This window comes from Suillus fuscotomentosus (genome assembly GCF_016647785.1).
Source record: "Suillus fuscotomentosus strain FC203 chromosome Unknown F5891scaffold_6, whole genome shotgun sequence".
Classification (NCBI taxonomy): Eukaryota; Fungi; Basidiomycota; class Agaricomycetes; order Boletales; family Suillaceae; genus Suillus; species Suillus fuscotomentosus.
The window spans coordinates 870,762-895,657 of record NW_024539518.1 but is presented as its reverse complement, the minus strand read 5'-3'; the positions used below and the strand labels follow the sequence as shown (position 1 = coordinate 895,657).

The 24,896-nt window shown below is 47.5% G+C and overlaps 11 protein-coding genes and 1 non-coding gene across 12 annotated transcripts; 7 read left to right on the top strand and 5 right to left on the bottom strand.

The window, feature by feature from the left end:
* Window positions 1–38: 38 nt before the first annotated feature.
* Window positions 39–1,027, bottom strand: F5891DRAFT_1125880 (FRG1-like family-domain-containing protein; the record flags this gene model as incomplete). Its single annotated transcript, XM_041364025.1, has 4 exons — window positions 39–54; window positions 104–171; window positions 229–289; window positions 339–1,027. The coding sequence occupies 4 exons, from the start codon at window positions 1,025–1,027 to the stop codon at window positions 39–41; spliced, it is 834 nt and encodes a 277-aa protein (XP_041231460.1).
* Window positions 1,028–1,187: 160 nt separating this feature from the next.
* On the top strand, window positions 1,188–1,880 carry F5891DRAFT_1182952 (ribosomal protein L24; the record flags this gene model as incomplete). The annotated part of the gene is made up of 4 exons (XM_041366235.1): window positions 1,188–1,203; window positions 1,357–1,469; window positions 1,523–1,734; window positions 1,787–1,880. 4 exons carry the CDS (start codon window positions 1,188–1,190, stop codon window positions 1,878–1,880), a joined length of 435 nt encoding a protein of 144 aa, XP_041231459.1.
* A 257-nt stretch (window positions 1,881–2,137) lies between these two features.
* Window positions 2,138–3,053, bottom strand: F5891DRAFT_943025 (ATP synthase subunit D-domain-containing protein; the record flags this gene model as incomplete). Its single annotated transcript, XM_041374455.1, has 4 exons — window positions 2,138–2,291; window positions 2,343–2,592; window positions 2,644–2,836; window positions 2,892–3,053. 4 exons carry the CDS (start codon window positions 3,051–3,053, stop codon window positions 2,138–2,140), a joined length of 759 nt encoding a protein of 252 aa, XP_041231458.1.
* Window positions 3,054–3,144: 91 nt separating this feature from the next.
* Window positions 3,145–3,217, top strand: F5891DRAFT_t28. Its single transcript has one exon. It is a non-coding gene; the product is annotated as a tRNA-Phe (tRNA).
* A 62-nt stretch (window positions 3,218–3,279) lies between these two features.
* Window positions 3,280–5,620, bottom strand: F5891DRAFT_1138713 (T-complex protein 1). The gene is made up of 9 exons (XM_041364860.1): window positions 5,430–5,620; window positions 5,333–5,378; window positions 5,228–5,280; window positions 5,076–5,165; window positions 4,775–5,026; window positions 4,463–4,720; window positions 3,938–4,413; window positions 3,650–3,884; window positions 3,280–3,596 (listed from the first exon to the last, which is right to left on the bottom strand). The coding sequence occupies exons 1-9, from the start codon at window positions 5,499–5,501 to the stop codon at window positions 3,468–3,470; spliced, it is 1,611 nt and encodes a 536-aa protein (XP_041231457.1). The 5' UTR covers window positions 5,502–5,620; the 3' UTR covers window positions 3,280–3,467.
* A 57-nt stretch (window positions 5,621–5,677) lies between these two features.
* On the top strand, window positions 5,678–7,388 carry F5891DRAFT_1182949 (UFD1-domain-containing protein; the record flags this gene model as incomplete). Its single annotated transcript, XM_041366234.1, has 7 exons — window positions 5,678–5,686; window positions 5,739–5,797; window positions 5,859–5,989; window positions 6,046–6,334; window positions 6,382–6,831; window positions 6,883–7,033; window positions 7,083–7,388. 7 exons carry the CDS (start codon window positions 5,678–5,680, stop codon window positions 7,386–7,388), a joined length of 1,395 nt encoding a protein of 464 aa, XP_041231456.1.
* Window positions 7,389–7,543: 155 nt separating this feature from the next.
* Window positions 7,544–9,596, bottom strand: F5891DRAFT_942517 (N-myristoyl transferase; the record flags this gene model as incomplete). The annotated part of the gene is made up of 9 exons (XM_041374429.1): window positions 7,544–7,666; window positions 7,720–7,995; window positions 8,044–8,365; window positions 8,415–8,585; window positions 8,633–8,749; window positions 8,797–8,888; window positions 8,942–9,069; window positions 9,121–9,151; window positions 9,207–9,596. 9 exons carry the CDS (start codon window positions 9,594–9,596, stop codon window positions 7,544–7,546), a joined length of 1,650 nt encoding a protein of 549 aa, XP_041231455.1.
* Window positions 9,597–9,633: 37 nt separating this feature from the next.
* On the top strand, window positions 9,634–10,862 carry F5891DRAFT_630307 (ADP-ribosylation factor family-domain-containing protein). Its single transcript, XM_041372555.1, has 8 exons — window positions 9,634–9,747; window positions 9,804–9,862; window positions 9,918–9,978; window positions 10,033–10,098; window positions 10,160–10,392; window positions 10,452–10,530; window positions 10,590–10,612; window positions 10,668–10,862. The coding sequence occupies exons 1-8, from the start codon at window positions 9,705–9,707 to the stop codon at window positions 10,671–10,673; spliced, it is 570 nt and encodes a 189-aa protein (XP_041231454.1). The 5' UTR covers window positions 9,634–9,704; the 3' UTR covers window positions 10,674–10,862.
* A 672-nt stretch (window positions 10,863–11,534) lies between these two features.
* Window positions 11,535–15,316, top strand: F5891DRAFT_1102200 (OPT oligopeptide transporter protein-domain-containing protein). Its single transcript, XM_041363597.1, has 23 exons — window positions 11,535–11,573; window positions 11,645–12,053; window positions 12,108–12,135; window positions 12,192–12,299; window positions 12,362–12,456; window positions 12,507–12,575; window positions 12,625–12,650; window positions 12,709–12,838; window positions 12,896–13,058; window positions 13,116–13,166; window positions 13,216–13,247; window positions 13,295–13,352; window positions 13,412–13,564; window positions 13,619–13,813; window positions 13,868–13,965; window positions 14,019–14,114; window positions 14,157–14,226; window positions 14,281–14,295; window positions 14,349–14,400; window positions 14,454–14,528; window positions 14,587–14,854; window positions 14,907–15,043; window positions 15,096–15,316. Exons 2-23 carry the CDS (start codon window positions 11,821–11,823, stop codon window positions 15,230–15,232), a joined length of 2,289 nt encoding a protein of 762 aa, XP_041231453.1. The 5' UTR covers window positions 11,535–11,573; window positions 11,645–11,820; the 3' UTR covers window positions 15,233–15,316.
* Window positions 15,317–16,305: 989 nt separating this feature from the next.
* F5891DRAFT_1006993 (glycosyltransferase family 50 protein) lies at window positions 16,306–17,905 on the top strand. Its single transcript, XM_041360450.1, has 3 exons — window positions 16,306–16,626; window positions 16,675–17,244; window positions 17,294–17,905. The coding sequence occupies exons 1-3, from the start codon at window positions 16,379–16,381 to the stop codon at window positions 17,859–17,861; spliced, it is 1,386 nt and encodes a 461-aa protein (XP_041231452.1). The 5' UTR covers window positions 16,306–16,378; the 3' UTR covers window positions 17,862–17,905.
* Window positions 17,898–19,875, top strand: F5891DRAFT_1006992 (uncharacterized protein). Its single transcript, XM_041360449.1, has 5 exons — window positions 17,898–18,559; window positions 18,615–18,970; window positions 19,025–19,254; window positions 19,375–19,510; window positions 19,560–19,875. The coding sequence occupies exons 1-5, from the start codon at window positions 18,235–18,237 to the stop codon at window positions 19,698–19,700; spliced, it is 1,188 nt and encodes a 395-aa protein (XP_041231451.1). The 5' UTR covers window positions 17,898–18,234; the 3' UTR covers window positions 19,701–19,875.
* F5891DRAFT_1125869 (OPT oligopeptide transporter protein-domain-containing protein) lies at window positions 19,871–23,305 on the bottom strand (the record flags this gene model as incomplete). The annotated part of the gene is made up of 21 exons (XM_041364024.1): window positions 19,871–20,010; window positions 20,063–20,213; window positions 20,250–20,518; window positions 20,567–20,641; window positions 20,696–20,747; window positions 20,873–20,937; window positions 20,989–21,080; window positions 21,134–21,231; window positions 21,286–21,480; window positions 21,535–21,687; window positions 21,744–21,801; window positions 21,849–21,880; window positions 21,929–21,976; window positions 22,033–22,195; window positions 22,260–22,389; window positions 22,450–22,475; window positions 22,531–22,599; window positions 22,650–22,744; window positions 22,807–22,914; window positions 22,971–22,993; window positions 23,050–23,305. 21 exons carry the CDS (start codon window positions 23,303–23,305, stop codon window positions 19,871–19,873), a joined length of 2,298 nt encoding a protein of 765 aa, XP_041231450.1.
* Between the last annotated feature and the right edge of the window lie 1,591 nt (window positions 23,306–24,896).

The window sequence follows — 24,896 nt, the reverse complement described above, 5'->3', positions numbered from 1 at the left end:
GAGTCCGACATGCGGAATTGATAATTCGGCACAAGGTCTCAACAAAATCGATCACTGTGGTAAAATCAGATGAGAGATACATCCAGAATGGATTAGAACATACCTCTTTAACTTCGCTCGTCGGTCCAGCAATGCTTCTGCCAAGCGACCTTCCTTGCGTGCTCGCTTGAGCTGAGGCATTATTCAGAATGTTACTGATAATCGCATAAAATATGGATGTCAACGAACCTCCCTCTTATCCTCTTTAGACACCACCGAACGTCCAGCTCCCCAGGCTTGGTGCATATGGCTTTGGAATATTTCAGATCACAAACCAGTTCATCCTAAGCGAAACGTACTTGGTGGAAGTTTCGTCTATGACTGTCAACTCTGAACCCGCTTCTCTTTTCTTCTTCTCCTCATGGGCCTCCTTCTTATACTTGCTTTGGATCTTTAACCAAAACCGCTCCCGAAACCCGACTTCTTCACTGTCACCTCGCAGCTGGAGTGAACCTCCTGCGACCTCGTCAACACTGAGATAATTTTCATACACGTTCATGAAGGCTACCATGCCATCGGGTAAAATAACAGGTGTCCACTCCTCCTCGGGCCCTCGCGCTTCCCTAAAAGCACTCACAATACCATGCTTGTCACAAGACAGGAACTTTCCTTCGCCAGTGCCCGTCCGAAGGTTGATAGTGGCCGATCCCGCGACGCGCGTTGTAACCCAGACCTGAGCTACCTCTGTAGGTATGCGATCGAGTAATGATGGGGTATCGGTATCAGATGTTGAGTCCTTGTCCAGAGATGACAATACAATCTTGTTTCTTGTAGAATCAAAATTCACTGATATCGGCGAAGGATCAGAAGGGTGTATGATGAAAGTAGGCCCGCGAATTTCTGCTGCATTCTCCGGTAGGACCCATGTTTCCGGGTCCTCATCTTCTACACGTTTGCTGGCAGAGCCTTCATCGTGGTGTTCTCTCTTGCGCTTCTTCTTGATTTTGTCCCCTTTGAATTTGAGCTGCGTGGACCGAACTTTCTCCATCGACTACACGCGGCGAAATGTGTGCAGGTAAAGAAGCTGCATCATAATGCCGTGGTATATGCGGCAAATGCCGACGAACAAACTTTGAACCAAACAATTCGTTCCATACACCCAAATCGAACTGCCCGACACCGTTATCGACGTCCTCCTCAAGATCAAGATGAAGTACAACCCTGGTCAGTACGATCTTTGTACTCACTGGTGTCCATTCTACCTGTCTATCGCCTCGGAGTCAAATTTTATGCACAGGAGAAGTTGGATGGAGACTCTGAGACTTGGATGAGATCTGTGGGGTGAATAGCTTACTGACGAATGAGTCTACACAACAGACGTCTCCTCTTCGCGGCGCAAGAACCGCAAGGCCCATTTCAGCGCACCCTCCTCGGTCCGCCGCAAGATCATGTCGTCATCCCTATCCAAAGAACTCCGGGCGAAATACAACGTACGTTGGATCTGTTGAGAAATGAGGCGCGCGGTGTTTATTCTACTTACTAGACGCGGTCACTACCGATCCGCAAGGATGATGAAGTAAGGATTTTGCGGGGGAAATATAAGGGCCGGGAAGGAAAGGTCACACAGGTGTACCGCAAGAAATGGGTCATTCATGTTGACCGTGTGCAACGCGACAAATCCAACGGTGCTACTTCTCCCATCGGTATCCACCCCAGCAAAGTCGTGATTACCACCATCAAGCTTGACAAGGATCGGTGGGTAATCTATGTTTTGTTTATGTTCATCATTCTGAAGCTTCTTCCGTAGTCGGGCAATCCTTGATCGTAAAGACAGATCAAAGACTGCACAACCTGCCGCTACTGAGGATGTCGAGATCGTGGATGTAAGTGACCATAATTAGATTTGACAATTGGCCATAAAAGCTGACTTGTCCTCATCTTCCAGTGATTTCCTGTGGGCGCATCGACTGTCCTCAGCTTTCCTTATTGCATTCACAAAACCACCATGTATCTATGCGTACTATCGCACATGATATGCACCATGATCCTCCTGCTATACTTTGAGACAGCTGCCTTGGGCAATAGTGTACAGATTGATCCAAATTACCCTTGCAGCTTGCATAGAACACAAATAGTACATTGCGGTACTAACTATCGATCAGAAAATGACATCCGCATCCTTGGTACTCAGCAAGTCCACTGTTGGCTCTTGTTGTTCATCCAGCTGTTTCAACGATTCCTCCTTGTCGGTTATAGCTTGCATTTCTGCCTTCCCGGCATCCCTCTTCTTCTTGCCTTGAACTTTCTTGAGTCTACAAGCATCATCGGCGTCTAAGCTTGACCAGTAGACTTGATGCGCTCACCTGAAGAACTCCTCGCGATCCATTTCGTCTAGCTCACTCATGATATATTTGATGGTATTGTCCAACCGCGGAATGATTACATGTTCAATGGCGTTCACTCGCCGGTTTGTCGCGCGGATAACTTCATCCAAGATGGTGAACGCCGTTTGTAGCGACGCAAGTTCCACCAGCGTTTCGAGAGCCTTAGCGTACACCTCCTTTGCTCGTAGAACCTGTTGGCCTCCCCGACCAAGACCTGTCAAATTGAAGTCTGTGATGCGAACATTAGAATAAAAATGTATAGAAGTTCCAAAGCAACTACCAGATCCCGGCACGCGATCAACTTCGAATCCTGGGAGAAGAACACCAGAAACATTCTCTTGCTTCGCTTTGACACGGAAAGTGGCAAGCTTCGCTTGCTCCTGAACGATATAGGAAATATCTCCCGTAGTATATGTGACCTCTGCCATCGAGAACGAGGCCAGCTGCATCACTCTACCCATCTTGCGCTTCGCCTATGATTTAATCATCAGCAACCTGAACAAGCAAACATCAGGTAGTGTAACACACCTCATCCACCTTCCTCAGTATGGCACGAAATCGCGTGGTCAGGGCATCACGCTTCTTTGCCAGCAACGAATGCCCGGTTTCAGCTCCCTTTAAACGGAGTTTTGTGTTTGTCAAGGCCATACGCGTAGCGAAGACATTCTCCCTAGGACCTGCTCCAGACATTGTTGTGGGGAGTGCTGACGGTAAGTGATGGCAATAGCAGGCAGTACATCCCCTTTTAGGTTAAGATGCCATAAGCCTGAACATAATTGAAGCCGGGGTAGCTCAGCTGGGAGAGCAACAGACTGAAGTTCTGGAGGTCCCGTGTTCAATCCACGGTCCTGGCATTTTTTTTGCATCCCTTGTCACAGAAAGGACATCCTCCAGATCATCAATGCATCAATCACCTGCGATTTTATTTATTTCTGGTGTTTTTACTCCATAACATATTTAGACATTTTGCCTACGGTCAGCATCTGCACGAAGGAACTTACTCGAGCGTGCGTCAATGAACAAAGGTGCAGTGAGTGTGCCATTTTTGCTTCGTTCATTATTGTTATACTGAAGACAGCCAACGATGTCTATTTGAACGTCTCATTATCTTGCTTGTACATAGTCATCGATCTTCAAAAGTAAGCACACAGTCTCTGTCGAGAGTTCAATCGCGCTCGTAGAGACGAGAAGAGGTTGAACAACATCCTCCTCAAGAATATTCGAGATTAGGCCCTAAGGTGTATATGGTCAAATGATGGAAGTAACTCAAGGCTGCAACAACTTACTGTGCGAACGTTAATACCAGCATTTCGGTCACCTAGAGCATGTCGGTTGCGTAATTCCGTGACAATAGCAATCGGGTTGAGTCCAGCATTCTCCGCAAGCGTCGTCGGTATCACTTCTAATGCGTCTGCGTATGCTTGGAAGCAGTAGGCTTCCATGCCTTTGAGTGACTGTGCGTATTGAGACAACAGCCGGGAGACGTGGATTTCAGGTGCACCACCACCACCGATGAGCGCTCTTTTTATTAGATCAGAACCTTGACCAATAGAAATGGGACACTCGAATCTCACCGTTTCTTTACGAGACACCGGACAACACAAAGAGCATCATGCAGACTGCGTTCACATTCCTCCACGACAAGGTTGTTGCCACCCGTAGCCAGAATGCTAACTGTGCGACCACGGTTCTTGACGCCAGTGATCTTGACGACCTTGATACCAGCATTTGAAGTCTCTTCGACTAGATCTGCGTAACCAAGCTTGTCTTCTGTGAAGGCTTCGATGTCGGCAATAGGTTTGCAACCGAGACTCTTAGAAAGAAATTCGATCTCGTCACGTTCAACATCCTTGACTGCAAGGATGTTAAGACGCTTAAGAAAGCTGAGGGACGTATCATCGACTGCATCACGAAGGATGGACTTTTGGATCAGTAAAACGTTGCAATTCGCCTTCTTGATCTTTTTGCAGATATTAAGCAGGTACTGACGACCCTCTTTGATGACCTTGTCCATTTGTCGGTAGTCGTTTATCACAACAGTGTTATCCATCTGACGAGGCGCCATGAGAACTGAGACGAAAGTAGTGAAAAGCACATACGTCAGGTTTGGGAGCACTGAGCTGGAATTGGATTATGGCGATCTTGGCCTTTTCCATGCGAGTAGGACCGCCAGCTGAGACAATAACATTTTGGTTGAGGACAACACCATCTACAAGCTCAGTATCTTCGATAGTGCCGCCAACTTTCTTCACAACCCTGATGTCACGAAGGTCCACAGTGGACGATTGAGGTGTAACTAAACGCGTGACAGCAGCTACTGCGATGGGAGCAAGTGTCGATGAGTATTGAGAGACGATCTGAAGCGCGCGTGAGCAAAGCGCGACCACAATAAATCCAAAAATCCTTGGCACCTTGGAGTTCAGGGAAGTACTTGCTGCTCGGAGCAGACTGGTCTTGTCACTGAGATCAATCGGTGTCGATATCTCAGTGAGATATTCGACTGCTTTGACCGATGCTTTCAAAAACGATTCTGCGATGATGGTTGGATGTATGCCTTTCTGTAGCATCTTTTCCGCGGCCCCGAGAAGACTGCCTGCTAGAACAACGACTGACGTTGTTCCATCACCTGCTTCCACATCTTGAGCAGCTGAGAGGTCGACCAGCTAAATTGACATAAGTAGGTTATCAGCAGCATCATGGCTCGACACGCACCATCTTGGCAGCAGGATGTAGAGCTTGAATACTCCTCAGAATTGTTGCTCCATCGTTGGTGATGATGACCTCGCCCTTTGACGTTTGAATCTATGTAAATGAATCGCGATATGACATCTCTTCACCATCAACGAAGTAAAATCAAACCATACCATTTTGTCCATCCCCCTTGGACCGAGAGATGTTCGAACAGCATCGCTGATGGCTACGAGAAAGTCAATCATGCGAAACGATCGCAAGCAAAACTCTTCATGTACCTTTGGCAGCGACCAAGTTAGACATCCGAAGTTCCATTGGCTTGACCTGTGGACGCGTTCATTCTATTGAGTCATCACGATCATGAGTGACCAGTACCTTGTCATTGAACGCGGCATTTGAGCCCGTACGAGCTGCTTGAGGTGCCGCTGGTGCAATCTTTGATGCCATTTTGATTTCGTTGAAGGCTCAATAGATTTTAAGCAGTGGACGATGCGCGTACTAGACAAAACCAGAGTACCGCTAAATTAGTGGTCACGGGGTTTGCCGTTGGGTATGCGTATGCTTCGACTTGAAAGTAACGTTGACTTTGGCTACTCTCTTTCACTTCACGATCTCGTTTTCAGATGAACTTTGTGGGTGCATCTAACAACAGAAATGATCAAGGCAACTGATCATCTCTTATAGTTTGATGATCAGGATGGCATGGCAGGTGGCCCAGGGGGTCTTTTCGCTCAGTTCGCCCAGTACGCTACCTCTCTCTGGCTCCTGGGTCAGGTTACCTGACCAGTTGCTATGTCACTCCAGAGGATTTGGAGTTCCTATGGTCTCTAGAGTTAACCGGCCAAATCCTCGTTCGTATAACGTGTACTTGAAGGCCTACAGTGTAGCGATGCTTCCTGGCCGGGAGCGAGAGAATCTCTCGTACGGAGGAAAGAGTACGTAATTGGATCTTATCGTACATTGAACTCGTGCAGTAACGATTTCATTGTAGTTATTATGCCTCCATCAGCCCTCGCACATTTGACTCACCTCGATCTCGAGGGACCTTGGATGTTTCAACTTACAAATGCGACCAATCCGGCCGCATCTACACATGCAGGTGTACTCGAGTTCATTGCTGAAGAGGGAATTGTCCATCTCCCTTACTGGATGATGAAGACCTTGCGTCTCAATGAAGGTGACCCAATTCGCATAACTGGTGCTGAACTCCCGAAGGGCAAGTTCGTCAAGCTTCAGGCACAATCTACGCATTTCCTTGAAATTTCAGATCCAAAAGCTGTGTATGTGCATCTATTCCGGCATCACTGACTCAGCTAATATCCATCAGGCTCGAGCAAGCTCTGCGAAATTTCACTGCGCTCACTCAAGGTGATATAATTGAAATATATTACAACTCAATAATCTTCGGCTTTCTTGTGATGGAGGCGACACCTGGTGGAGGTGGCATAAACGTACTGGACACCGACCTAGAGGTCGATTTTGCTCCCCCAGTCGGTTACGTAGAGCCTGAGCGTCCGAAACCTGCCCCGCCTTCCACTATGGCATCCAAATTGAAGATCGACCTTAATTCGTCGAGTCCCAGTTCTTCACGACCGTCTTCATCATTAGGTGGTGGCTTCGTTGCTCCTGGTGTAACGGCTGTAAGCAAAGGTGGCGATCATTGGGAGAGTTTCAAGGGCAAGGGGGAAACTCTCGCTGGTCGAAAGACGAAAGGCAAGGGTATCAGTCATCGGGGAGTTGAAGCAGTAGGAGAAGATAGCAAGATCATCAGGACTGAGTGAGTTTTAAGCAATCTTGTTACATCTGGGCATGCTAACGATTTTAACAGCCAACAGAAGGTTATCAACAGCTCTGCTGAAGCAGATGCCAAGGTTCCCGCTGCACTCAATCTTCCATTCGGGAAACTGTTTTTTGGCTTTAATGTCGTTCCATACACCCCATCGGAACCCAAGGTTCCTTCCTCTCCTCCCCCTTCAGCTGTGAGTTTGAATATAGTTCCTCCTCAAATTGATCTCACAATCCCTGCAGCCCTCTTTCTCAGGTTCGGGCAATACCCTCACGGGCCGGCCAGTTACATCACCCCCAGGTGCAAAAGGAAAGGAAAAGGAGAAACCATCTGCTGAGTCGCAACCGAGCGAGAAAGTTTGGGGCGCTGGTAATACGCTAGGTTCCTCTCGGTCCACACACATTCCACCAAGCTTCCGTGGGCGTGATCTTGGTAGTGCCGGAGGTAGACCGCTTCCCCGACAAACGACGGCACAGTCGAAGAGACGCAGTCCGACGCCAGATTGGGGTGTGGACGATGACGACATGATTGACATTGACAGTGATTAAATTTGTGGTAGTTGTAAGGTAGTTAATTCCACAAAGTGAAGGAGGTCAGATGATGGCTCGTGTGCGTGTGTAAAGATGTACGTAGATACTCGAATGATAGACATGTAATTCACAAAGTGAGCAGATTGTCGGCCTGGGTCAATGTTACATTGATGTTACAACATGACAATCCCGACACCCTTTCCTGGTTCTACACCATCAACGGCTGAAACACCTGCCAGAGGCGCTGTTTTCCAGTTGTATAAGTAAAAATTAAGGAGACCGTCCCCGGCGCCGAACTACCACAAAACATAAGGACTAACCGCACTCCCTTTATAGATAAGATACACACCTTTAAACTCTCCAAAAAGCTACAGTTGTCCATGAGTGTAAGGGCATTGAAGACATCAAATTTGGCCTGGTTCGCGATGATTAGTGCATCTCCCACAAGAGCTTCTAATCGTTTCTTGAGGATGCTGTCTGCTTCTGAGTCTTCAGCAAACGCCGCGTCAGATGCATAATAAAACAGGTAGGCAGCCTCCAAGAGTCCATATTTCGGATGGTTTATAATTGTCGAAGGAAGAGAATAAAACGAAAAGAAGTCGGTAATTCGACCGGTGTGTGCCTCCTAGTGTGCGTTAGAATAGTACAGGAAACACATGAATATGGAAATGACCTCAACAACATACGTCCACACCACCTGGCCTGGTCTCCGATAATGTTCTGATGGTTCGTCCATACGGCCTCTCCCGCTCAAGAACTGATGGCGGACCTCGTCAAGTGTCATGATTGGCCCCATGCTGAACCTCTGCATGTAGCGCGTGAAGAGATCAGCAACATTTGACACATCTCTCTCCTCCATTTCACGGAGGCCGCTTAGTTGAGGCTTAGCCACCATCTTATAGACACGAATCATTCGAGCAAGTGTCATGCTCCTGGGAACGTATGTAAATTTGATGTCGACAAGTTTCGGAATATTCAGTGAGCGGTGGAAGTAGCTGATAGACCCTTGAGCACTTCCGCTAACTATACAGAGATGTGACATACCGGCAAGTGGACACAGGTGTCGGAAGAACGACACCAGCGGTATAGATGGCCTGGAAGACACCCGTCAAATTCACTTGTCGCGTGACCTCCTTGATGAGCACAGGGGCCAGGCGTTTCGAGCGTAGCTTCTTGTGCACACACAGATAATTAATCTCGCACGCTCGAAAAACACTGTATAGTTTCAACTTCCTGGAAATCATCACGATGAAATGTCTTACTTTCCGCGCACGCGTAACGTGACTGGCACGCCAGAGATAAAAGCTACTAGTTTCTTGTTCGAAGACACACGCACACCAATATGCCAGTCTTTGAGGTAGCCCGGGGGTTTGAGAGCCCTAGATGTTTGTCAGGTGCACGTCCCACTATGCACCGAATAGCTTACCATTCTAGAAACTCGGCGCTGTACTGGAAACGGAACGCGGCCTCGTCGTCTTCGACGTAATTGAGAGATAATAGATCGTAAACTTCTTTGATCTGTAGAATTGAAAAGTCACAAAGACTACATATGACACAATCGATACCCATACTTGCTTAGAGTCATTGATGTCTAATATGGCCCATTCGAAATCTTTCGGCAGAGGGTATGGGTCTTGTCGCACTTCTTCCCGAGATTTGTTGGGTTCGATGAAACCATCATCGGGCGAAACCTCATCACCTAGAGCCGCTTAGCAAGCCTTAAAATTGGAATATATAATACAACGCATACCAAGCTGTGGGACTGGCTGAGTGGCCCAAAACTATGTCGAGCCTTGAATGCATGGTCCACATTTATACATGAGTTGTTGTACATACCTTATGTTCTCCCATAGCTTTCTTCCCTCGCCCAGCGATGCCCGATTTGCCTTTGATGACATCCATGATCTTCATCTGCTCCAATGCTTGCCTAACATCATCTTCATTGGCAGCTGGGGTATTCGGCCCGTGCTCAGCAGTGACACGATCCACGACGTGACCGATGAGCTCTTGAGGTATTTCGCTTTTGCCACGCATTGCATTCAGAACCTTTGCAGCCTTGGATTTTTTCTTCTTCTTTGGCTTGGATGATGAAGCCTGAGGTGTAATAGCACCATCCTGTTCATGATCAGCCTCAGGTTCCGGGGTGGAACATTTATCCTCGGGATCAGATCCTTGGGTAGTATCGATTATCTCTTGGATTTGCGCCTTTTGAGAGGATGAAGACATTGGATTGGAGCAGCGTGGTGTCACAGAATGTTGTCACAGGACACGCAAGACTACGTGCCAAATTGAGCGACGCTCTCGGTTATCCACTCTTGTTGCTCAACAGTCACCATGTTCATCGTAAATTGGTTCTGGGACATTCTTGCTCAGCTTGGTCAGTCTTTTCAGCCCAACTTCATGTTATATTTACCGTTTTTAACTTGGTGTTAGGGCTGATGCACAAGAACGCCAAAATTCTCTTCCTTGGTCTGGACAATGCTGGCAAGACAGTGAGTATCGCGTAACTTGTGCAAACCTTACATGACCTATTGACATATTCCATAGACGCTTCTGCATATGCTGAAGAACGACAGACTGGCCACCCTTCAACCCACCCTCCACCCCAGTACGCCGTCTGCATTTTCAATGTTCCTCCGTCCCTAATGTTATGCACCTGCAGCTTCCGAGGAACTGGCAATCGGTAACGTGAAATTCACTACGTACGATCTTGGCGGACATCAGCAAGGTTAGTATACTACCACTTCTCGCGACCTGGGCTGTTTTCCGAACAACAACTTGCGTTTCAGCCCGTCGCCTCTGGCGCGACTACTTCCCTGAGGTCGATGGAATCGTGTTTTTGGTCGACTCTGCAGACTTCGAGCGTTTCGCTGAATCAAAGGCTGAGCTTGACGCTCTGCTTTCTATCGAGGAGCTGGCCAAGGTTCCATTCCTAGTTCTTGGCAACAAGATTGATGCTCCTGGCGCAGTCAGCGAGGAGGAATTGAGGCATCACCTTGGGCTGTACCAGACAACCGGCAAGGTGGGTTTTTGTATTTGATTGATATGGAGAATTACTGATAAGTTGTGACGTCATCACAGGGCAAGGTCCCATTGACCGACATTCGACCCATCGAGATATTCATGTGTTCAGTCGTCCAGAGACAAGGGTACGGCGAAGGTAAGTCGCCTGACCTGCTACAGTTGGTTCATAAATGACTGAATGATGTGGCCACTCAGGATTCCTATGGCTCTCACAATACGTATGTCCTACCCCCACTCATGTATCTCATTTTGACTGATATATGACCTTTCCAGATATGAGCTTATGCGTCACGATTGAGGGGATTTATTAGACCTTCACTAATTCCCATTCTTCTTCATTTTTGTTGTCGCTGTGGACCGTCATATGCTATTCTTCACGCTTCATACCCTTGGAGTTAACTTAGCTTGGCAGACTTGGACATGTTGAGTAAATATTTGAGGACTGATTTAGTCTCCACTTTCAAGTTGTTTCCTCCTACGGGTCAAGTAAGGTTTCTGTCGACGTAGGCACTTCCTGAGTTCCATAATGTTCTCCCTTGGACGTACTAATGCTAGCACTGACCTTCGGTGACAGGCAGAACACTGAGCAGACCGCTTATTCCTTGACCTCTGTAGTTGCCGAGACTGGACACTACGTAAGCACCCTGGGATGATTGTCACAATCTCAGGATTGAATGCTGTGCGTCACTCACAATTTTCAGCTTGAGGCTATTATTGGGTATTTCAGGTTGTTGGACGGTGACGATGATAGATGGGCTACTCATAGTGATGGGCAGTGGAAAAACGGGCAGATTCGTTTGTCTTCATGCACATGATACACTCAAACCACGACGTCTGCGTCACTTTTTTCTCGCAACCCTGCGATGATAATTGCACGCGCGACGAAGGCGCTAGATTTGGGCAACTGATTCCACAGTAGTTTCCGGGTCACCCAATAAATGACTATTGCATGTCTTCGAATGGTCTGGCTATGGGAGACTGACATAGCCTGAGGATGGTCCATGAATTGACAACGAAAGCAACCAAACGTCCATGATTAAGCTGACTAATTGCAGGCGCGTACAGTGTATCATGATGGGGAATCCCATTGATGAGGTCTGGAGTTTGAAATTTGAAGCCTCGAGGGCTCGACGTCGACGTGGCAGGTCGACTAAATTCAGATCATAGCAAGCCAGCACGGTAGGTCTTAGCAACTTCTTGATCCTTTTGGTTGAGAATTTCCCTGAAACTCTGTTGTCTTTTGCATGTAGCACATCACAACGATGATCATGATGTCGGACTGAACATTCTGCCACATGGTTCAACATACTAGGTTCCATAGTTTCTTGCCGGCCTTTCCCTTGCTGAGTTTTGTTGACTTTATTGCATATTTAAAGATCAGATGTTACCTTGATTTGCCTGGGTATTTCGTATCCTCTTGTCAGCCATGTCCACTGAAACTGTGGAAGGGACACCTAATGCCAGCGACGAAAAACCCTACTGCATAAAGGGGGATATCGAGACCTCCACCCGGGAGGCCGAAACAGACGAGAACGTCGTCCTTCAGAACGAGAGAGAAATTGCATCTCACGTCATTTCCGTGGTCGACGACCCTAGTCTGAACCCCTGGACCTTCCGGGCTTTCTTCATCGGTCTTGGCCTTTCCGCCTTTGGTGGATCGCTGGGTAAAGTATTCGATCATTCAGTCGAGGCTCTTACTCACTCACGCTGTTTCCTAGCTCAAATCTATTACTTTAAACCTGTGAGAGTTCTTTATCGAACATCAAGTCGGAGGGCTCATGCATGTGAACACTCCAGCAAACTGTCAATGTATCTCTGATGTTCCTCGGCATCATATCCTATGTGATTGGCCTTGCGATGGAAACATTTATTCCCCGCCACGGACTGCTCCGATACCTGAATCCAGTGCGTCCGAGTCTTTCACGTAGCCCTTGACCCTGAAGTTCATGCGTATTTATAAATATCAGGGACCCTTCAATAAGAAGGAGAATGCGTTCATTATCATCATGGCCAGTGCAGCCGCGAACTCTGCGTTGGCTACGGAAGTTCTCGCTGTCCAACGGTGGGCCGGCAATCCAATTCCTCTGTTGGTAGTGACTGACGGATCATTAGTTTATATTATAACATCACGCCGAACGCCGGCTCGTCAATCTTTTTGTTGTTCTCTTCTCAACTGCTCGGGTGCGTTGCGCTGGCGTACTTCTTACTCCACTGAAGCCGCAAACCACAGCTATGGGATTGGCGGCCTGATGCGAGGTATTTTTGCTTTCGACAGTAGCTATACTTGGAATCTCAACTCACGACACTGACTCAGGAATCCTCCTCTATCCGTCGAAGATGTTGTATCCTGGCGTTCTCCCGTTGCTTTCCATGCTCGACGCTTTCTATCGCGATGGCATCGCAGCACGTCGAAGGCTCAAGGTGTTCTATTGCGTCTTTACTGCGTAATTTTCTCGATAAATCATAATCTAATCTTCAATTTCTAATTAATTTGAACTCAGAGTCTTTATATGGGAGATTTTTCCCGAATGGGTATTCCCACTGCTTACCGGACTGTCAATATTCTGCCTTGTCGCTCCTGGCAATGCTACTGTGTCTCGTGTGTTTGGTGGTTCCAATGGAAACGAGGGCCTCGGTCTATTGTCCCTGTGCTTCGACTGGCAGGTAGCAGCTCGCTGTCCAGATACATATGTTGATACTTGGGGTTAAACTTCAGTTTAGTACATCTCGAGTAATGCCGGTAACCCGATGGCTATTCCACTGAGGGCTCAGGTGGTTGACAATCCTGTATGTGTGACGCTTCTGATAACATCACTCCTAGCTCTCCAGTTTCATTGGTTATGTTCTCTGCATGTACGTGGTTTCAGTCGCATCGTACAATGTTACTGAGGGAGGTGAAGGGTTGTCTTCATCGCGATATTCTACAACAACATCTGGGAATCTCAAAACTTCCCATTTGTACGTAAAACTCTCGTTGTACTTTCTGATGTCCTGGCTAACAATATTGCACCGATCAGTTGGCGCAGCTCCTCTTTTACGAGAACGGGACTGTCTACGACCAGACTTTGATTATGAATTCTAATTATGAGGTGGATCCTACCCTAGTGGCAGAACAGGGGCTGCCATTCTATGCCGGCACCTGGATTGTTAACCTTCTGTCAATGAACCTCGTATGTCAAGAATCGCTACTGATGTAAAGTATTTCGCTCATATTTCTACTGCAGGGATTGGCTGCCACGTTCACTCACTTACTCCTGTGGAATAAAGATGACCTTAGTGCAGCCTGGACTTGGATCAACATGGACACTCTGAGGAGTTGGCGTGCTAATTTCGATTGGAAGTTCTGGAAACACAGTGGAGAGAGGGAAGTCCCTGCCAACACTGAGGACCTCGACCCGCACTACCGGGAGATGCTCAAGGTCAGTCCTTCTGACATCGGATAGAGACCTTACCACCAACGTATTACTATACAGTATCCAGATGCTCCGAATAGTTGGTACTTCTTGACGTTCGTTCTCTCTTTCATTGTCGGACTGGTCGTCATCTACGAGACAAATTCCACGCTTCCCTGGTGAGCAACATTAACATTCCTCACCTGATGAAAAGTTTATTGAGTCTTTCGAGGTGGGGCTTTGTCATTGCAGTCCTCTTGGCCACTGTGTCTATCTTGTTCTTTGGCGCGTTATCCGCCATTACTGGCCTTAGTCTCTCCATCCGCACGTATTATTTATATGCTATAGCTGTCCTGAGCTGATCTTTCAGCGAAGAAACCCTAGTCCAGATGATTGCTGGCTACCTGCACAACGGAAGACCCATGGCGAATATGTTCTTTGTTCGTATTTATGTACATTCCGATTTTGACCATTCCTGATGTTGTCGTTGACAGGTCCTTTACAGCTATGTCCGTATCCGTATGGTCGCCTTGATTAGCGTTTTATTCGGGTTACTGTCCAGAATACTGTGTCTCAAGCTTTGCTGCTACTACGTGATTTGAAGATTGCCCAATGTTTGTGTACATTCTTTGTCAAGGGAGGTACTTCTTACTGACAAACACCTCAGATGCCAAACTGCCTCCCCGAGCTGCATTCATAGCCCAGATCATTGGCACCTTACTCGGCGCTGTTCTCAACTACGGTTAGGGAGTCATCTTACCCACCCATTCACCATATTTGACTCCGAGTCGTCGTTCTAGTCTTGATGAATTCCATCATCGACAGTCAACGCGAAATCCTGTTGTCTGTACAAGGAACAAACATCTGGTCTGGCCAGCAACCTCAATCATACAACTCGCAAGCCATTGCGTGGGGTGGCCTTGCTCACGAGCTCTTTTCATCTGGTCAAAGGTATCAATGGGTCCCCCTGTCCTATCTCATTGGCTTGGTCGCGCCTCTTCCCTTCTGGATTATTCACCGTTACTGGCCGAGACTGCGGATGGATTACTATTACATTCCTATCATTTGGTACGCTCTGAACTCGTCGGTGATAGATATCTAAACCCCATTATCAACACAGCTACTACATTGGAGCGCTTTCCGCCGGAATAAACTCTTCAGTTGTGTCGTATTACATAGTATCGTTCTTGTGTCAGTGGTGGCTCCGTACTAGGTACCCGCGTTGGTTCGTGGAATACAACTATTTGGTCGGTGCAGGTAAGTTTCGTAGCCGTCTGATTTTGACTGTTAATATCACACTGTACAATAGCCCTCGATGGTGGAACGCAAGTCATGGTATTCATTCTCTCCTTTGCGGTACAAGGGGCTACTGGAAAAGCACATCTTATTCCGGAATGGTGGGGTGCTGATCAAAGGGGAAATTACGACCGCTGCTTGTCTCTCTGAATATCATATACTAGATTAATAGATTGTGACAGGTATCGGTGACATCTCCTGACAGATTTAGATAATAGATCACGTTCGAGTTAGATGCCAATATCGTATCTGACTTTACGTTTGAAGGTCCCCCAACTGGAAGGCCATGACAAGAATCTGTGACGGGCGGCGTCAGTGGCGGCATAGACAACGAGTTAGATGTGAACTGATGCTGATGATACACCGATGTTGCCACGTTTTCATAGGGTTGATCAATATTTGCGATGGCTGGAGCGCGTTTCGTTGGGGAAAGGTATTTAAGACCCGTAACTGGGGCCTGAGTCATGAAGAGCCTTGACGTGACGTGTAAGTGAAACAATTAACGCGCGTGGGGCGCCTTCCATGACTCGCTATGGAGTGTTGACACGGATCTCGGCGTGACATCATGATATCCCATGATTCCCATGTAAAGGATGATAACGAGTGCATTGACCTGGTCCCTTGTTATGCAGAGGTCCTCTTTAAAATCATGAAGCTATACTATCAAAAGCATTTTGAAGTGCCACGTACACTGCGTTACTACGGTCCATCTCCAATATACACAAAAAGTTTAGTGGGCACTAGCGGAACTTCACATCAGGTACACGGTGCATCACACTTACACCGGAGGCAACGAGTGTGCCAGCAGAATGAATGGGAATGTCATTGATTTGGTTATGGCCCGTCCAAGGATCCCCGACCTGCGGCTTCCAGGTTGTTGAAGGCTATTCGAAATTCCAGCTTACAGAGACTCGGAAGCCTTCTCTCCGCACTCGATCTGTTCTGTTGATCAACTTGGTTGAACGTACGTACGAGTGGTTGTGTTCTCATTGTTCCCGCGCCCTCGCGCGCTATACTTCGCTATAGGTTGGGCATCATTAATGCATCATTGCTGTTGCCATAATGTGGATTGGTATTGCCTGCGTCAAGCAGGAGATGATTAATATCCCCGTCGGTGAATTCTGGCAACACTTAGAACAATGGAACATGGACTGCCGCAGAGCCTGACTAAGCAGTAGGCTTGCGCTCATCACGTATCACGTGACTCTAAAACAACTCAACTACTCAGCTACTGAGTACTCAGGCCAGCGCGGCTGAGCTTCATCATTAAGCCTCCGAGTCAAGCTTTAAAACCGTATGCAACCCAACACCAGTGCTGCATGGCAGGACCGTGTCCCTGGTTTTGTAACGCTGCTGGTTATTTCTGTTGTCCTTCGTGTTGTGCTTATACTATACAGTGAATGGCACGATGCGCATTCGATAGTGAAGTACACCGACATTGATTATCGCGTATTCAGCGACGCTGCCAGATTCATCCTTTACCCAAAACCGCAGGGTGATATTGCGAAAGGGCCACTTGCACCTCTCTTTTTTACTGTCGGAAAGTGAGTTTCTCAGTCTGTTCGGTGATGTTAGGCTCAGTGATTTCATAGTCCGTACGCTCGGGAGACTTATCGCTATACACCACTGCTAGCCATCCTTCTCCTTCCAAATGAGTGGCTGCACCCGTCATTCGGAAAGTATTTGTTTGCTGCATGCGATCTAATAAATGGCGCCCTCATTTATCGAATTTTGATGTCGCACATCCTTCCCCATACCAAATCTTTAGCACCAGATGTCTCCGCAAAGGACTCGAAACGCTTTATGCGCGCACATGCATCTCTCCTAGCGGCAACACACCTCTTAAACCCTCTTGTATTCACTATCTCAACGCGTGGTTCTTCTGAAGCGATTCTCTGCACTTTTGTCCTCTTGACATTATTCTACGCGCTCGAACGTCGACAGAACGCTGCCGCCGTGGTGCTGGGACTCAGTGCTCACTGGAAAATCTACCCGATCATATATGGGGTTAGCTGTGTCTCTGCGATCACCTCACAGCGCATCGATGGCAAAGGGTGGAAATTTTCTCATCTGCTACGTCGACTGGTCGGAAGAGAGGCAATTTGTTTCGTCCTGCTCAGCGCAGGGACATTTATTATTCTGGGAGCTATATGCTACGCTGTGTAAGCATCTGCATGATCTCCAAGCACTGAACCTCACTTGCTACCACAGGTGGGGATACCCCTTCCTCTACGAGGCATATCTATATCATACAGACCGGCGTGATCATCGACACAACTTTTCCCCTTACTTCTATCTCATCTACCTCACATATTCTGGTACCTCAGCCAACTTATCAACCTGGCGTCAGCTGCTTCGCTCGCCGTTTACAAGTCTTATACCCCAACTGACGTTGTCCCTCGGGACCGGCCTTGTCTTCGGTCAACTCTCAGCCGGCCTGCCGTTCGTGTGGTTTGTACAGACGTTCACATTCGTGCTCTTCAACCGTGTGTGCACGTCCCAATACTTTATCTGGTATACTCTCTTCATACCTTTGCTTGTACCTCGCATTAACCTTTCATGGAAAAAATGGGTGATGTGTGGAGCAGTCTGGATGGGCACGCAAGCACTGTGGCTTGCAGAGGCATACAAGTTGGAGTTCCTCGGCGATGATGTGTTCTTTGGGCTTTGGGTCAGGAGTTTGGTTTATGTCGTTGGTCATGCATGGGTTCTTGGGGTCATCATGCGTGGATATATACCCCATGTGTCATGTAACCAGCACAGTTCAATACCCGAGTAGCGCTCATACGGACATATATGACGCCCATCATGGACGAGTAAGACTAAAGAATATGGGAAGAAACGATATTCGGTAAAACAAGCAATCGTGGCACGTGCACGTTGTCAAGCAGAGTCCTGCAGTCAACTTGTGCTAAAGTCTGCAAAAAGACCGACGATACCCTAATTGAGAATCTGCTGAACGGAATCACGAAGCGGTTCGTAGATTCGAAAGACATCCAAGGAAGCAGGAAACGACCTCGAATTATAGGCTGGTTCCTCTCATTTAGCGAAACACGTCGGTAATCCACAGCGCTTGACAATTGTTCGACCTCTATCGACACGTATATCCGCCGTTTCTTGTCGATCTTCACTGGGCTTGACAAGTCACCGTGATGTCGCTCATCAACCAAACTTCCCGTTCAAACACGTCTCTCAAGCCTTCTTCGCGGCGTGCAGAAACTTCCAGAGTATACGCTCATCCACTCCCGATCATATTTCCAGAGCCAACATACAAATTTCTTGGACTCTCCCTAACACGACCACTCAATCCTCACTGTACCGCGCTATTCGACCCTCTCACCCGCTCAGCTTGGGTCCCAAGTTCTGGCGATGCCACCCTATTATGGCAGCGCGGGTTCTTTGGAAAAGGAGACCTTTCCAGGAGTGAGCCTAGTTGGTTGGCGAGACAAATAAATGCGAGAAAAATGAAGGGCAAGGGTATGTCGTTCTCTTGTACTGCCCCGAACATAATCTTAACTCTTAACTTGCATAGCACTCACATCCGAAGAGATCACCGCCAAACGCCGTGCAGAGCGCAAGCAATTTAAGCTCGATCGTGCAAAGGCGATTGCTGCTGCTGCCGCAGAAGCAGAGACTGCTTTCAATGAACAAGGTCGCGTTATCGCGCCTGGTATTGCACCGGATGGCACACGGATAATCCCCTCTGCTGCAACCTGGAAACCATCATCTGCACCCATGCCTTCGGAAAAATCGCCTCTAGACGTCGCACCAGACGAAGAGGAAGAGATGGAGCCCATACAAGACCTCGAGCATCTGCAACTCTCACTTCAAGAGGCCTTTTTCCTCGTCTGGGCACTTGACTGCTTGACAATCTTACACCCCCAAACCGTATGTTCCTTTATTCCCTCCTTGAAACTAGCTGGTTCATCTCGTTTCACACAGAATGTGTCTTTTACCCTCGCTGAAATATGGAATACATTCCAAAATTCTCACATACCGTCGTTGGTCCCACAACCAAACGCACCATCACCTTCACGGTTTGACAACCCCTTCCTTGTGTCATATGTCGCATACCATCACTACCGCTCCCTTGGTTGGGTCGTTAAATGCGGCATCAAGTTCTGCGTCGATTACCTGCTGTATAAGCGTGGCCCTGTATTTCAGCATGCCGAGTGCGTGTGGTGTTTTTACTCAATCTTCACCCTCCGTTTTATTCTACTGAACTCAGGAGTTCTCTCAGCGAACCTTATTCTGCACTCAAAATTATCTCAATTCCGCTGACATCTCCTTAGATTCGCAATTGTCGTCATTCCTGTATATGAAGACCCCGAAGATCAGGCAACCTCACCGTTTAAGCTACAGAACGCAGAACCATTCACGTGGTCATGGCTGAGCACGATAAACCGGGTCAATTCTCAGGTTCAAAAGGTCAGTCTCCATCCCTTCGTCACTGATATCCGTCTAAACTGGTTGACAGACACTGGTCTTGTCGTATATCACCATACCTGCGGAATCACGGGTATCTCCAAAAGTTCTCTCTTCACCCGCATGCTTTGCGCATTATTCGGTGCGCGAGGTCGTGTTGAGGCGGTTCATTCCGGCGCGCATGCGGGACTAGTTGCTTGAGAGGTCCATTGAATGTGAACCTCGCGGAAGTTGCATTGCCAGGTAATAATGTATTCCACTCCAAATTACCAATGGATCCTGCTTCACAAGGTAGATGATCAACTCTCAATAGGACAACTTATATTCCTTGCTTGCAAAAATACATCAACCTAACGTAAAAGACTAATTGAGATACGAGCAGCGGTCGTAGTTTCCACCTTGATTTGCACCCCACCATGCCGGGAAAAGATGTGCTGCTCCAGCAGCCCCTTGGACCGCAAACGAGAGAAAGAATATCATGACCTGCGTTCCACCATCAAGGGCTATAGTATAGCATGATATTAGTAGTTGAGATCAGAAAGCCACAGAACTCACCTGCGCCGACCAAATAGTTGTATTTCGTGAACCAACGCGGGTACCTAGTACGGAGCCACCACTGAGACAAGAACGCGACCGTGAAATACGCCAAAATCGAGGAGTTGATTCCAACACAAAGCCATCCGATGTACGCACTATGCATAATGAGCTTGAAATATCGATCATTGATGAATTGAGAGCGTACCAGATGACAGGTGTGTAATAGTAATCCATGCCGCAGTCTCGGCCAGTAACGGTGAATAATCCAGAAAGGAAGAGGCGCAACCAGGCCAATGAGATAGGACAAGGGAACCCATTGGTACCTTTGACCATATGAAAAGAGCTCGTGGGCAAGGCCACCCCACGCAATGGCTTGCGAGTTGTATGATTGAGGTTGCTGGCCAGACCAGATGTTTGTTCCTTGTACAGACAACAGGATTTCGCGTTGACTGTCGATGATAGAATTCATTAACACTAAACAAGTCAGTTGTGGAGAATGGATGGGAAAGACGGCTCCCTAACTATAGTTGAGAACAGCACCGAGCAAGGTGCCAATGACCTGGGCTGCGAATGCAGCGCGGGGAGGCAGTTTGGCGTCTAGGAATCCGCCAGTGAGAATTATTCTCTTTCCGACTAATAATGTGCACATACATTGAGCAATCTTCAGATCGCGTAGTAGTAGCATTGCTTGAGACACGGTATTCTGGGGGAAAAACAAATCAAAAGGAGGTCGAGGAAGCGAAAATGGAAATGCATACAAAACTGTAAAGGACCTGTGAATACCAACATCAGTGGTGGTCAAAGACTGGAAAGGACGTCAAAACGAACAAAGAACATATTCGCCATGGGTCTTCCGTTGTGCAGGTAGCCAGCAATCATCTGGACTAGGGTTTCTTCACCGAAATATCAGCTCAGGACAACTATAGCGTATAAATAATACGTGCGGATGGAGAGACCAATGCCAGTAATGGCGTATAACGCGCCAAAGAACAAGATAGACACAGCTCCCAAGACGACTGCAATGACAAAACCCCACCTCGAAAGACTCAATAAACTTTTCATCAGGTGAAGAATGTTAATGTTGCTCACCAGGGAAGCGTGGAATTTGTCTCGTAGATGACGACCAGTCCGACAATGAAAGAGAGAACGAACGTCAAGAAGTACCAACTATTCGGAGCATCTGGATACTGTATAGTAATACGTTGGTGGTAAGGTCTCTATCCGATGTCAGAAGGACTGACCTTGAGCATCTCCCGGTAGTGCGGGTCGAGGTCCTCAGTGTTGGCAGGGACTTCCCTCTCTCCACTGTGTTTCCAGAACTTCCAATCGAAATTAGCACGCCAACTCCTCAGAGTGTCCATGTTGATCCAAGTCCAGGCTGCACTAAGGTCATCTTTATTCCACAGGAGGAGGTGAGTGAACGTCGCAGCCAATGCCTGTGTTGGGACTATGAGCAAAGCACTTTACATCAGCAGTATTTCATGGCATACGAGGTTCATTGCCAGCAGATTAACAATCCATGTGCCGGCATAGAATGGCAGCCCCTGTTCTGCCACCAGGGTAGGATCCACCTCATAGTTGGAATTCATAATCAAAGTCTGGTCGTAGACAGTCCCGTTCTCGTAAAAGAGGAGCTGCGCCAACTGATCGGTGCATTGTTAGCCTGGACATTAGAAAGCCCAATAGGGATATTACTTACAAATGGGAGGTTCCGAGATTCCCAGATATTGTTGTAGAATACGGCGACAAAAACGACCCTTCACCCCCCTCAGCAATATTTTGCGATGTAACTGAAATCACATACGTGCAGAGAATATAACCAATGAAGCTGGAGAGCTAGGGTAGATGTAAGAATTGTCGTACGCACTAGGTGGGCCAACTAACCTGAGCTTTCAGTGGGATGGTCATCGGGTTCAATCCACCCGAGATGTACTAAACATATTGAGTTCAACGCAAAGTATCAACCAAATGGAGATGGTGGGCATTACCTGCCAGTCGAAGCACAGGGACAATAGACCGAGACCCTCATTTCCATTGGAACCACCAAACACGCGAGACACAGCAGCATTGTCAGGAGCGGCGAGGCAGAATATTGAGACACCGGTGAGCAGGGGGAATATCCATTCTGGAAAAAGCTCCCATATAAAGATTCTAAGTTTAGGATGATTGAAAATTAAAGATTAAATTATGATTTATCAATCAAGTTTAAACGCACGCAGTAAAGACGAAATAGAACACCTTGAGCTTTCGGCGTGCTGCGATACCATCGTAATAGAAAGCGTCGAGCATGGAGAGCAACGGGAGAACGCCAGGATACAACATTTTCGACGGATAGAGGAGGATCCCTGAACCAAAGTGTCATGAGCTGAGATTCCAGGTATAGCTACTGTCGGAAGCAAAAATACCTCGCATCAGACCGCCAATCCCATAGCTTAGTTTGCGGTTTCAGCGATGGGTGGAGTAAGGAATACGCCAGCGCAACGCACCCGAGCAGTTGAGAAGAGAACAACAAAAATACTGATGAAATGGCATTCGGCGTGATGTTATAATATAAACTGATGAGTCGTCAGTCACTACCGACAGGGGAATTGGATTGCGAACCCACCGTTGGACAGCGAGAACTTCCGTAGCCAACGCAGAGTTCGCGGCTGCACTGGCCATGATGATAATGAACGCATTCTCCTTCTTATTGAAGGGCCCCTGATATTCATAAATACACATGAACTTCAGGGTCAGAGGCTATGTGGAAGACTCGGACGCACTGGATTCAGGTATCGGAGCAGTCCGTGGCGGGGAATGAATGTTTCCATCGCAAGGCCAATCACATAGGATATGATGCCGAGGAACATCAGAGATACATTGACAGTTTGCTGGAGTGTTCACATGAATGAGCCCTCCGACTTGATGTTCGATGAAGAATTCTCACAGGTTTAAAGTAATAGATTTGAGCTAGGAAGCGTTGCAAGTGAGTAGGGGCCTCGACTGAAAGATCTCGACTGCTTTACCGAGGGATCCACCAAAGGCAGAAAGGCCAAGGCCGATGAAGAAAGCCCGAAAGGTCCAGGGGTTCAGACTAGGATCGTCGTCCACGGAAATGACGTGAGTTGCAATATCTCGCTCGTTCTGAAGAACAGTAATCTCGTCTGTGTCTTCTCCGGTAGAGGTCTCGATATCCCCATTGACGCGGTAAGATTTCGATTTCTCCTTCACGTCGATGGATTTCTCGTCGTTGAGACTAGAAACTCTTTCCATAGCAGCCATGACTAGAGGGAGGGTACGACGTGCCTAGGCAGACCAAGGTAGAATAGCTGATATTTATCGATATGCACCAAGTATGCCTCAAAGTCAACAAAACATAGTGAGGAACGGATCAATGGGCCGAGAGTGAACCGAAAGATAGATAGATAGGTCCTATTCTTGAGATGTAACAGGCACAGAAACTTGAAATGATACATGCCCGTGGCTACGGTAGAAGGTGCCAGCAGCGTTGGTGGCGCACTGTCTCTTGCATGACCATAATCAAAAGATAACGGAAATTCATACTGAATCGAGGGGTTAGGCGGCATTGGTATGGATTTAGTCAACCTGCCTTCTTAACTTGTGCGAGAACACTCGGCACTTTGCCTGTTTGCTTGCCATTTGATTGTCATTGACTGATAGTACCAAACACACCTGCATCATTCTGCAAGAATTGACGAGGGGATTTCGTATTTGAGATGGTCTAGATTTGATGAAAGTCTGGTCAACAGCGTGTCGCAACGTAGGTACTATGACACTGCACGTAAAGGCGCGAGGTCCGATATCCAATTGTCAGTCAATTGCACGCACCATCCACTTCATGGAAGATAAGGCTCAATACAGGGATGAGCCAGCAAATGTCAGCAACATTGCGGTCAGGAGGCCAAAGTTGATACACTTTCCAGTCACATATGATTGAAACCCGCTGCTTCTCGATGCCAAGGCAAAAAGGATATCGCCCTATATTTCAAAAGAACCAATAGATCCGCGTCACTTGGACACCTTGAATTTCAAACCTTGTGGAAAATTCCTACAAATGGAATCTATTTCTTGATTTTGACAAGATCCGACCAGGAGAGACTTGGCAGATGAGTTTGGGGGTCGATGGGCGACTACCCGCAGTTAGTCAAAGAGTCAGGTGAGATCCACCTGTATGGTTGGAACTGAACTGCGGACCTCCGACTGTGCCGATCTTGCTCAGAGGCTTCCATGATGTGGCACTCGATATCGGATCTCGACGTGGTCCTATTGGGATTGAGCTCTACTTGGGACTCCTCTCTAGATAGATCTGGAACAAGTCGTGCGTAGTACTACTCAAGTGGTGTAGTAAATTCTCACCGTGATCTGAGTCATAGTCAGACTGGTTTAGGCAAAACACTGCACGTTGCGGAAATTAGAGTACGCCGGTAGACACAGTGACGAGCGTAAGTAGGATGGAAATATAATCAAAATGTACCCGTCAGAATACGCAAAAGATCATTTGCAGACAAAAAGCATCTCTGACGATAGGGTTGTTGCGCTGGTACTTATGCAAAGAATGCATTGACAAATGTGTAGATACCTATGGACCAGAGCGACTGTTCGGGACTCAAACTCGAGGCTGGTTAGTGATGATGAGGGCAGAGGCGGATGACTGGTGCTGCGGGTTAAAGGCATGAAGTTGAGTCGCCAGCCAAACAATGATATAAGCCATCAAATTAAATTAGGACCACTAATAACCCTTACACGTCGGCACATGGCACCCAAACTATCCACAGTTGAGATCTAGAATTGAGCAGATGCTTCCCATCCAGTGAGGGATGTCAAAGCACAACATGCTCTTAGATTAGCAACC

Coding starts and splice junctions, on each gene's coding strand:
- F5891DRAFT_1138713 (XM_041364860.1), bottom strand. CDS start 5,501: ATGGCATCAAAGATTGCACCAGCGGCACCTCAAGCAGCTCGTACGGGC. Junction 3,885..3,937: donor CGGTGTCTCGTAAAGAAACG/GTGAGATTCGAG, acceptor TCTAATAAAAAG/AGCGCTCATCGGTGGTGGTG. Junction 3,597..3,649: donor CTGGTATTAACGTTCGCACA/GTAAGTTGTTGC, acceptor TATACACCTTAG/GGCCTAATCTCGAATATTCT.
- F5891DRAFT_1006992 (XM_041360449.1), top strand. CDS start 18,235: ATGTCGCTCATCAACCAAACTTCCCGTTCAAACACGTCTCTCAAGCCT. Junction 19,255..19,374: donor CCTGTATTTCAGCATGCCGA/GTGCGTGTGGTG, acceptor ACATCTCCTTAG/ATTCGCAATTGTCGTCATTC. Junction 19,511..19,559: donor TCAATTCTCAGGTTCAAAAG/GTCAGTCTCCAT, acceptor ACTGGTTGACAG/ACACTGGTCTTGTCGTATAT.
- F5891DRAFT_1102200 (XM_041363597.1), top strand. CDS start 11,821: ATGTCCACTGAAACTGTGGAAGGGACACCTAATGCCAGCGACGAAAAA. Junction 12,136..12,191: donor AAATCTATTACTTTAAACCT/GTGAGAGTTCTT, acceptor TGAACACTCCAG/CAAACTGTCAATGTATCTCT. Junction 14,855..14,906: donor TATTACATTCCTATCATTTG/GTACGCTCTGAA, acceptor TTATCAACACAG/CTACTACATTGGAGCGCTTT.
- F5891DRAFT_1006993 (XM_041360450.1), top strand. CDS start 16,379: ATGCAACCCAACACCAGTGCTGCATGGCAGGACCGTGTCCCTGGTTTT. Junction 16,627..16,674: donor CTCTTTTTTACTGTCGGAAA/GTGAGTTTCTCA, acceptor GTGATTTCATAG/TCCGTACGCTCGGGAGACTT. Junction 17,245..17,293: donor GGAGCTATATGCTACGCTGT/GTAAGCATCTGC, acceptor TTGCTACCACAG/GTGGGGATACCCCTTCCTCT.
- F5891DRAFT_630307 (XM_041372555.1), top strand. CDS start 9,705: ATGTTCATCGTAAATTGGTTCTGGGACATTCTTGCTCAGCTTG. Junction 9,863..9,917: donor TGGACAATGCTGGCAAGACA/GTGAGTATCGCG, acceptor CATATTCCATAG/ACGCTTCTGCATATGCTGAA. Junction 10,531..10,589: donor GAGACAAGGGTACGGCGAAG/GTAAGTCGCCTG, acceptor GTGGCCACTCAG/GATTCCTATGGCTCTCACAA.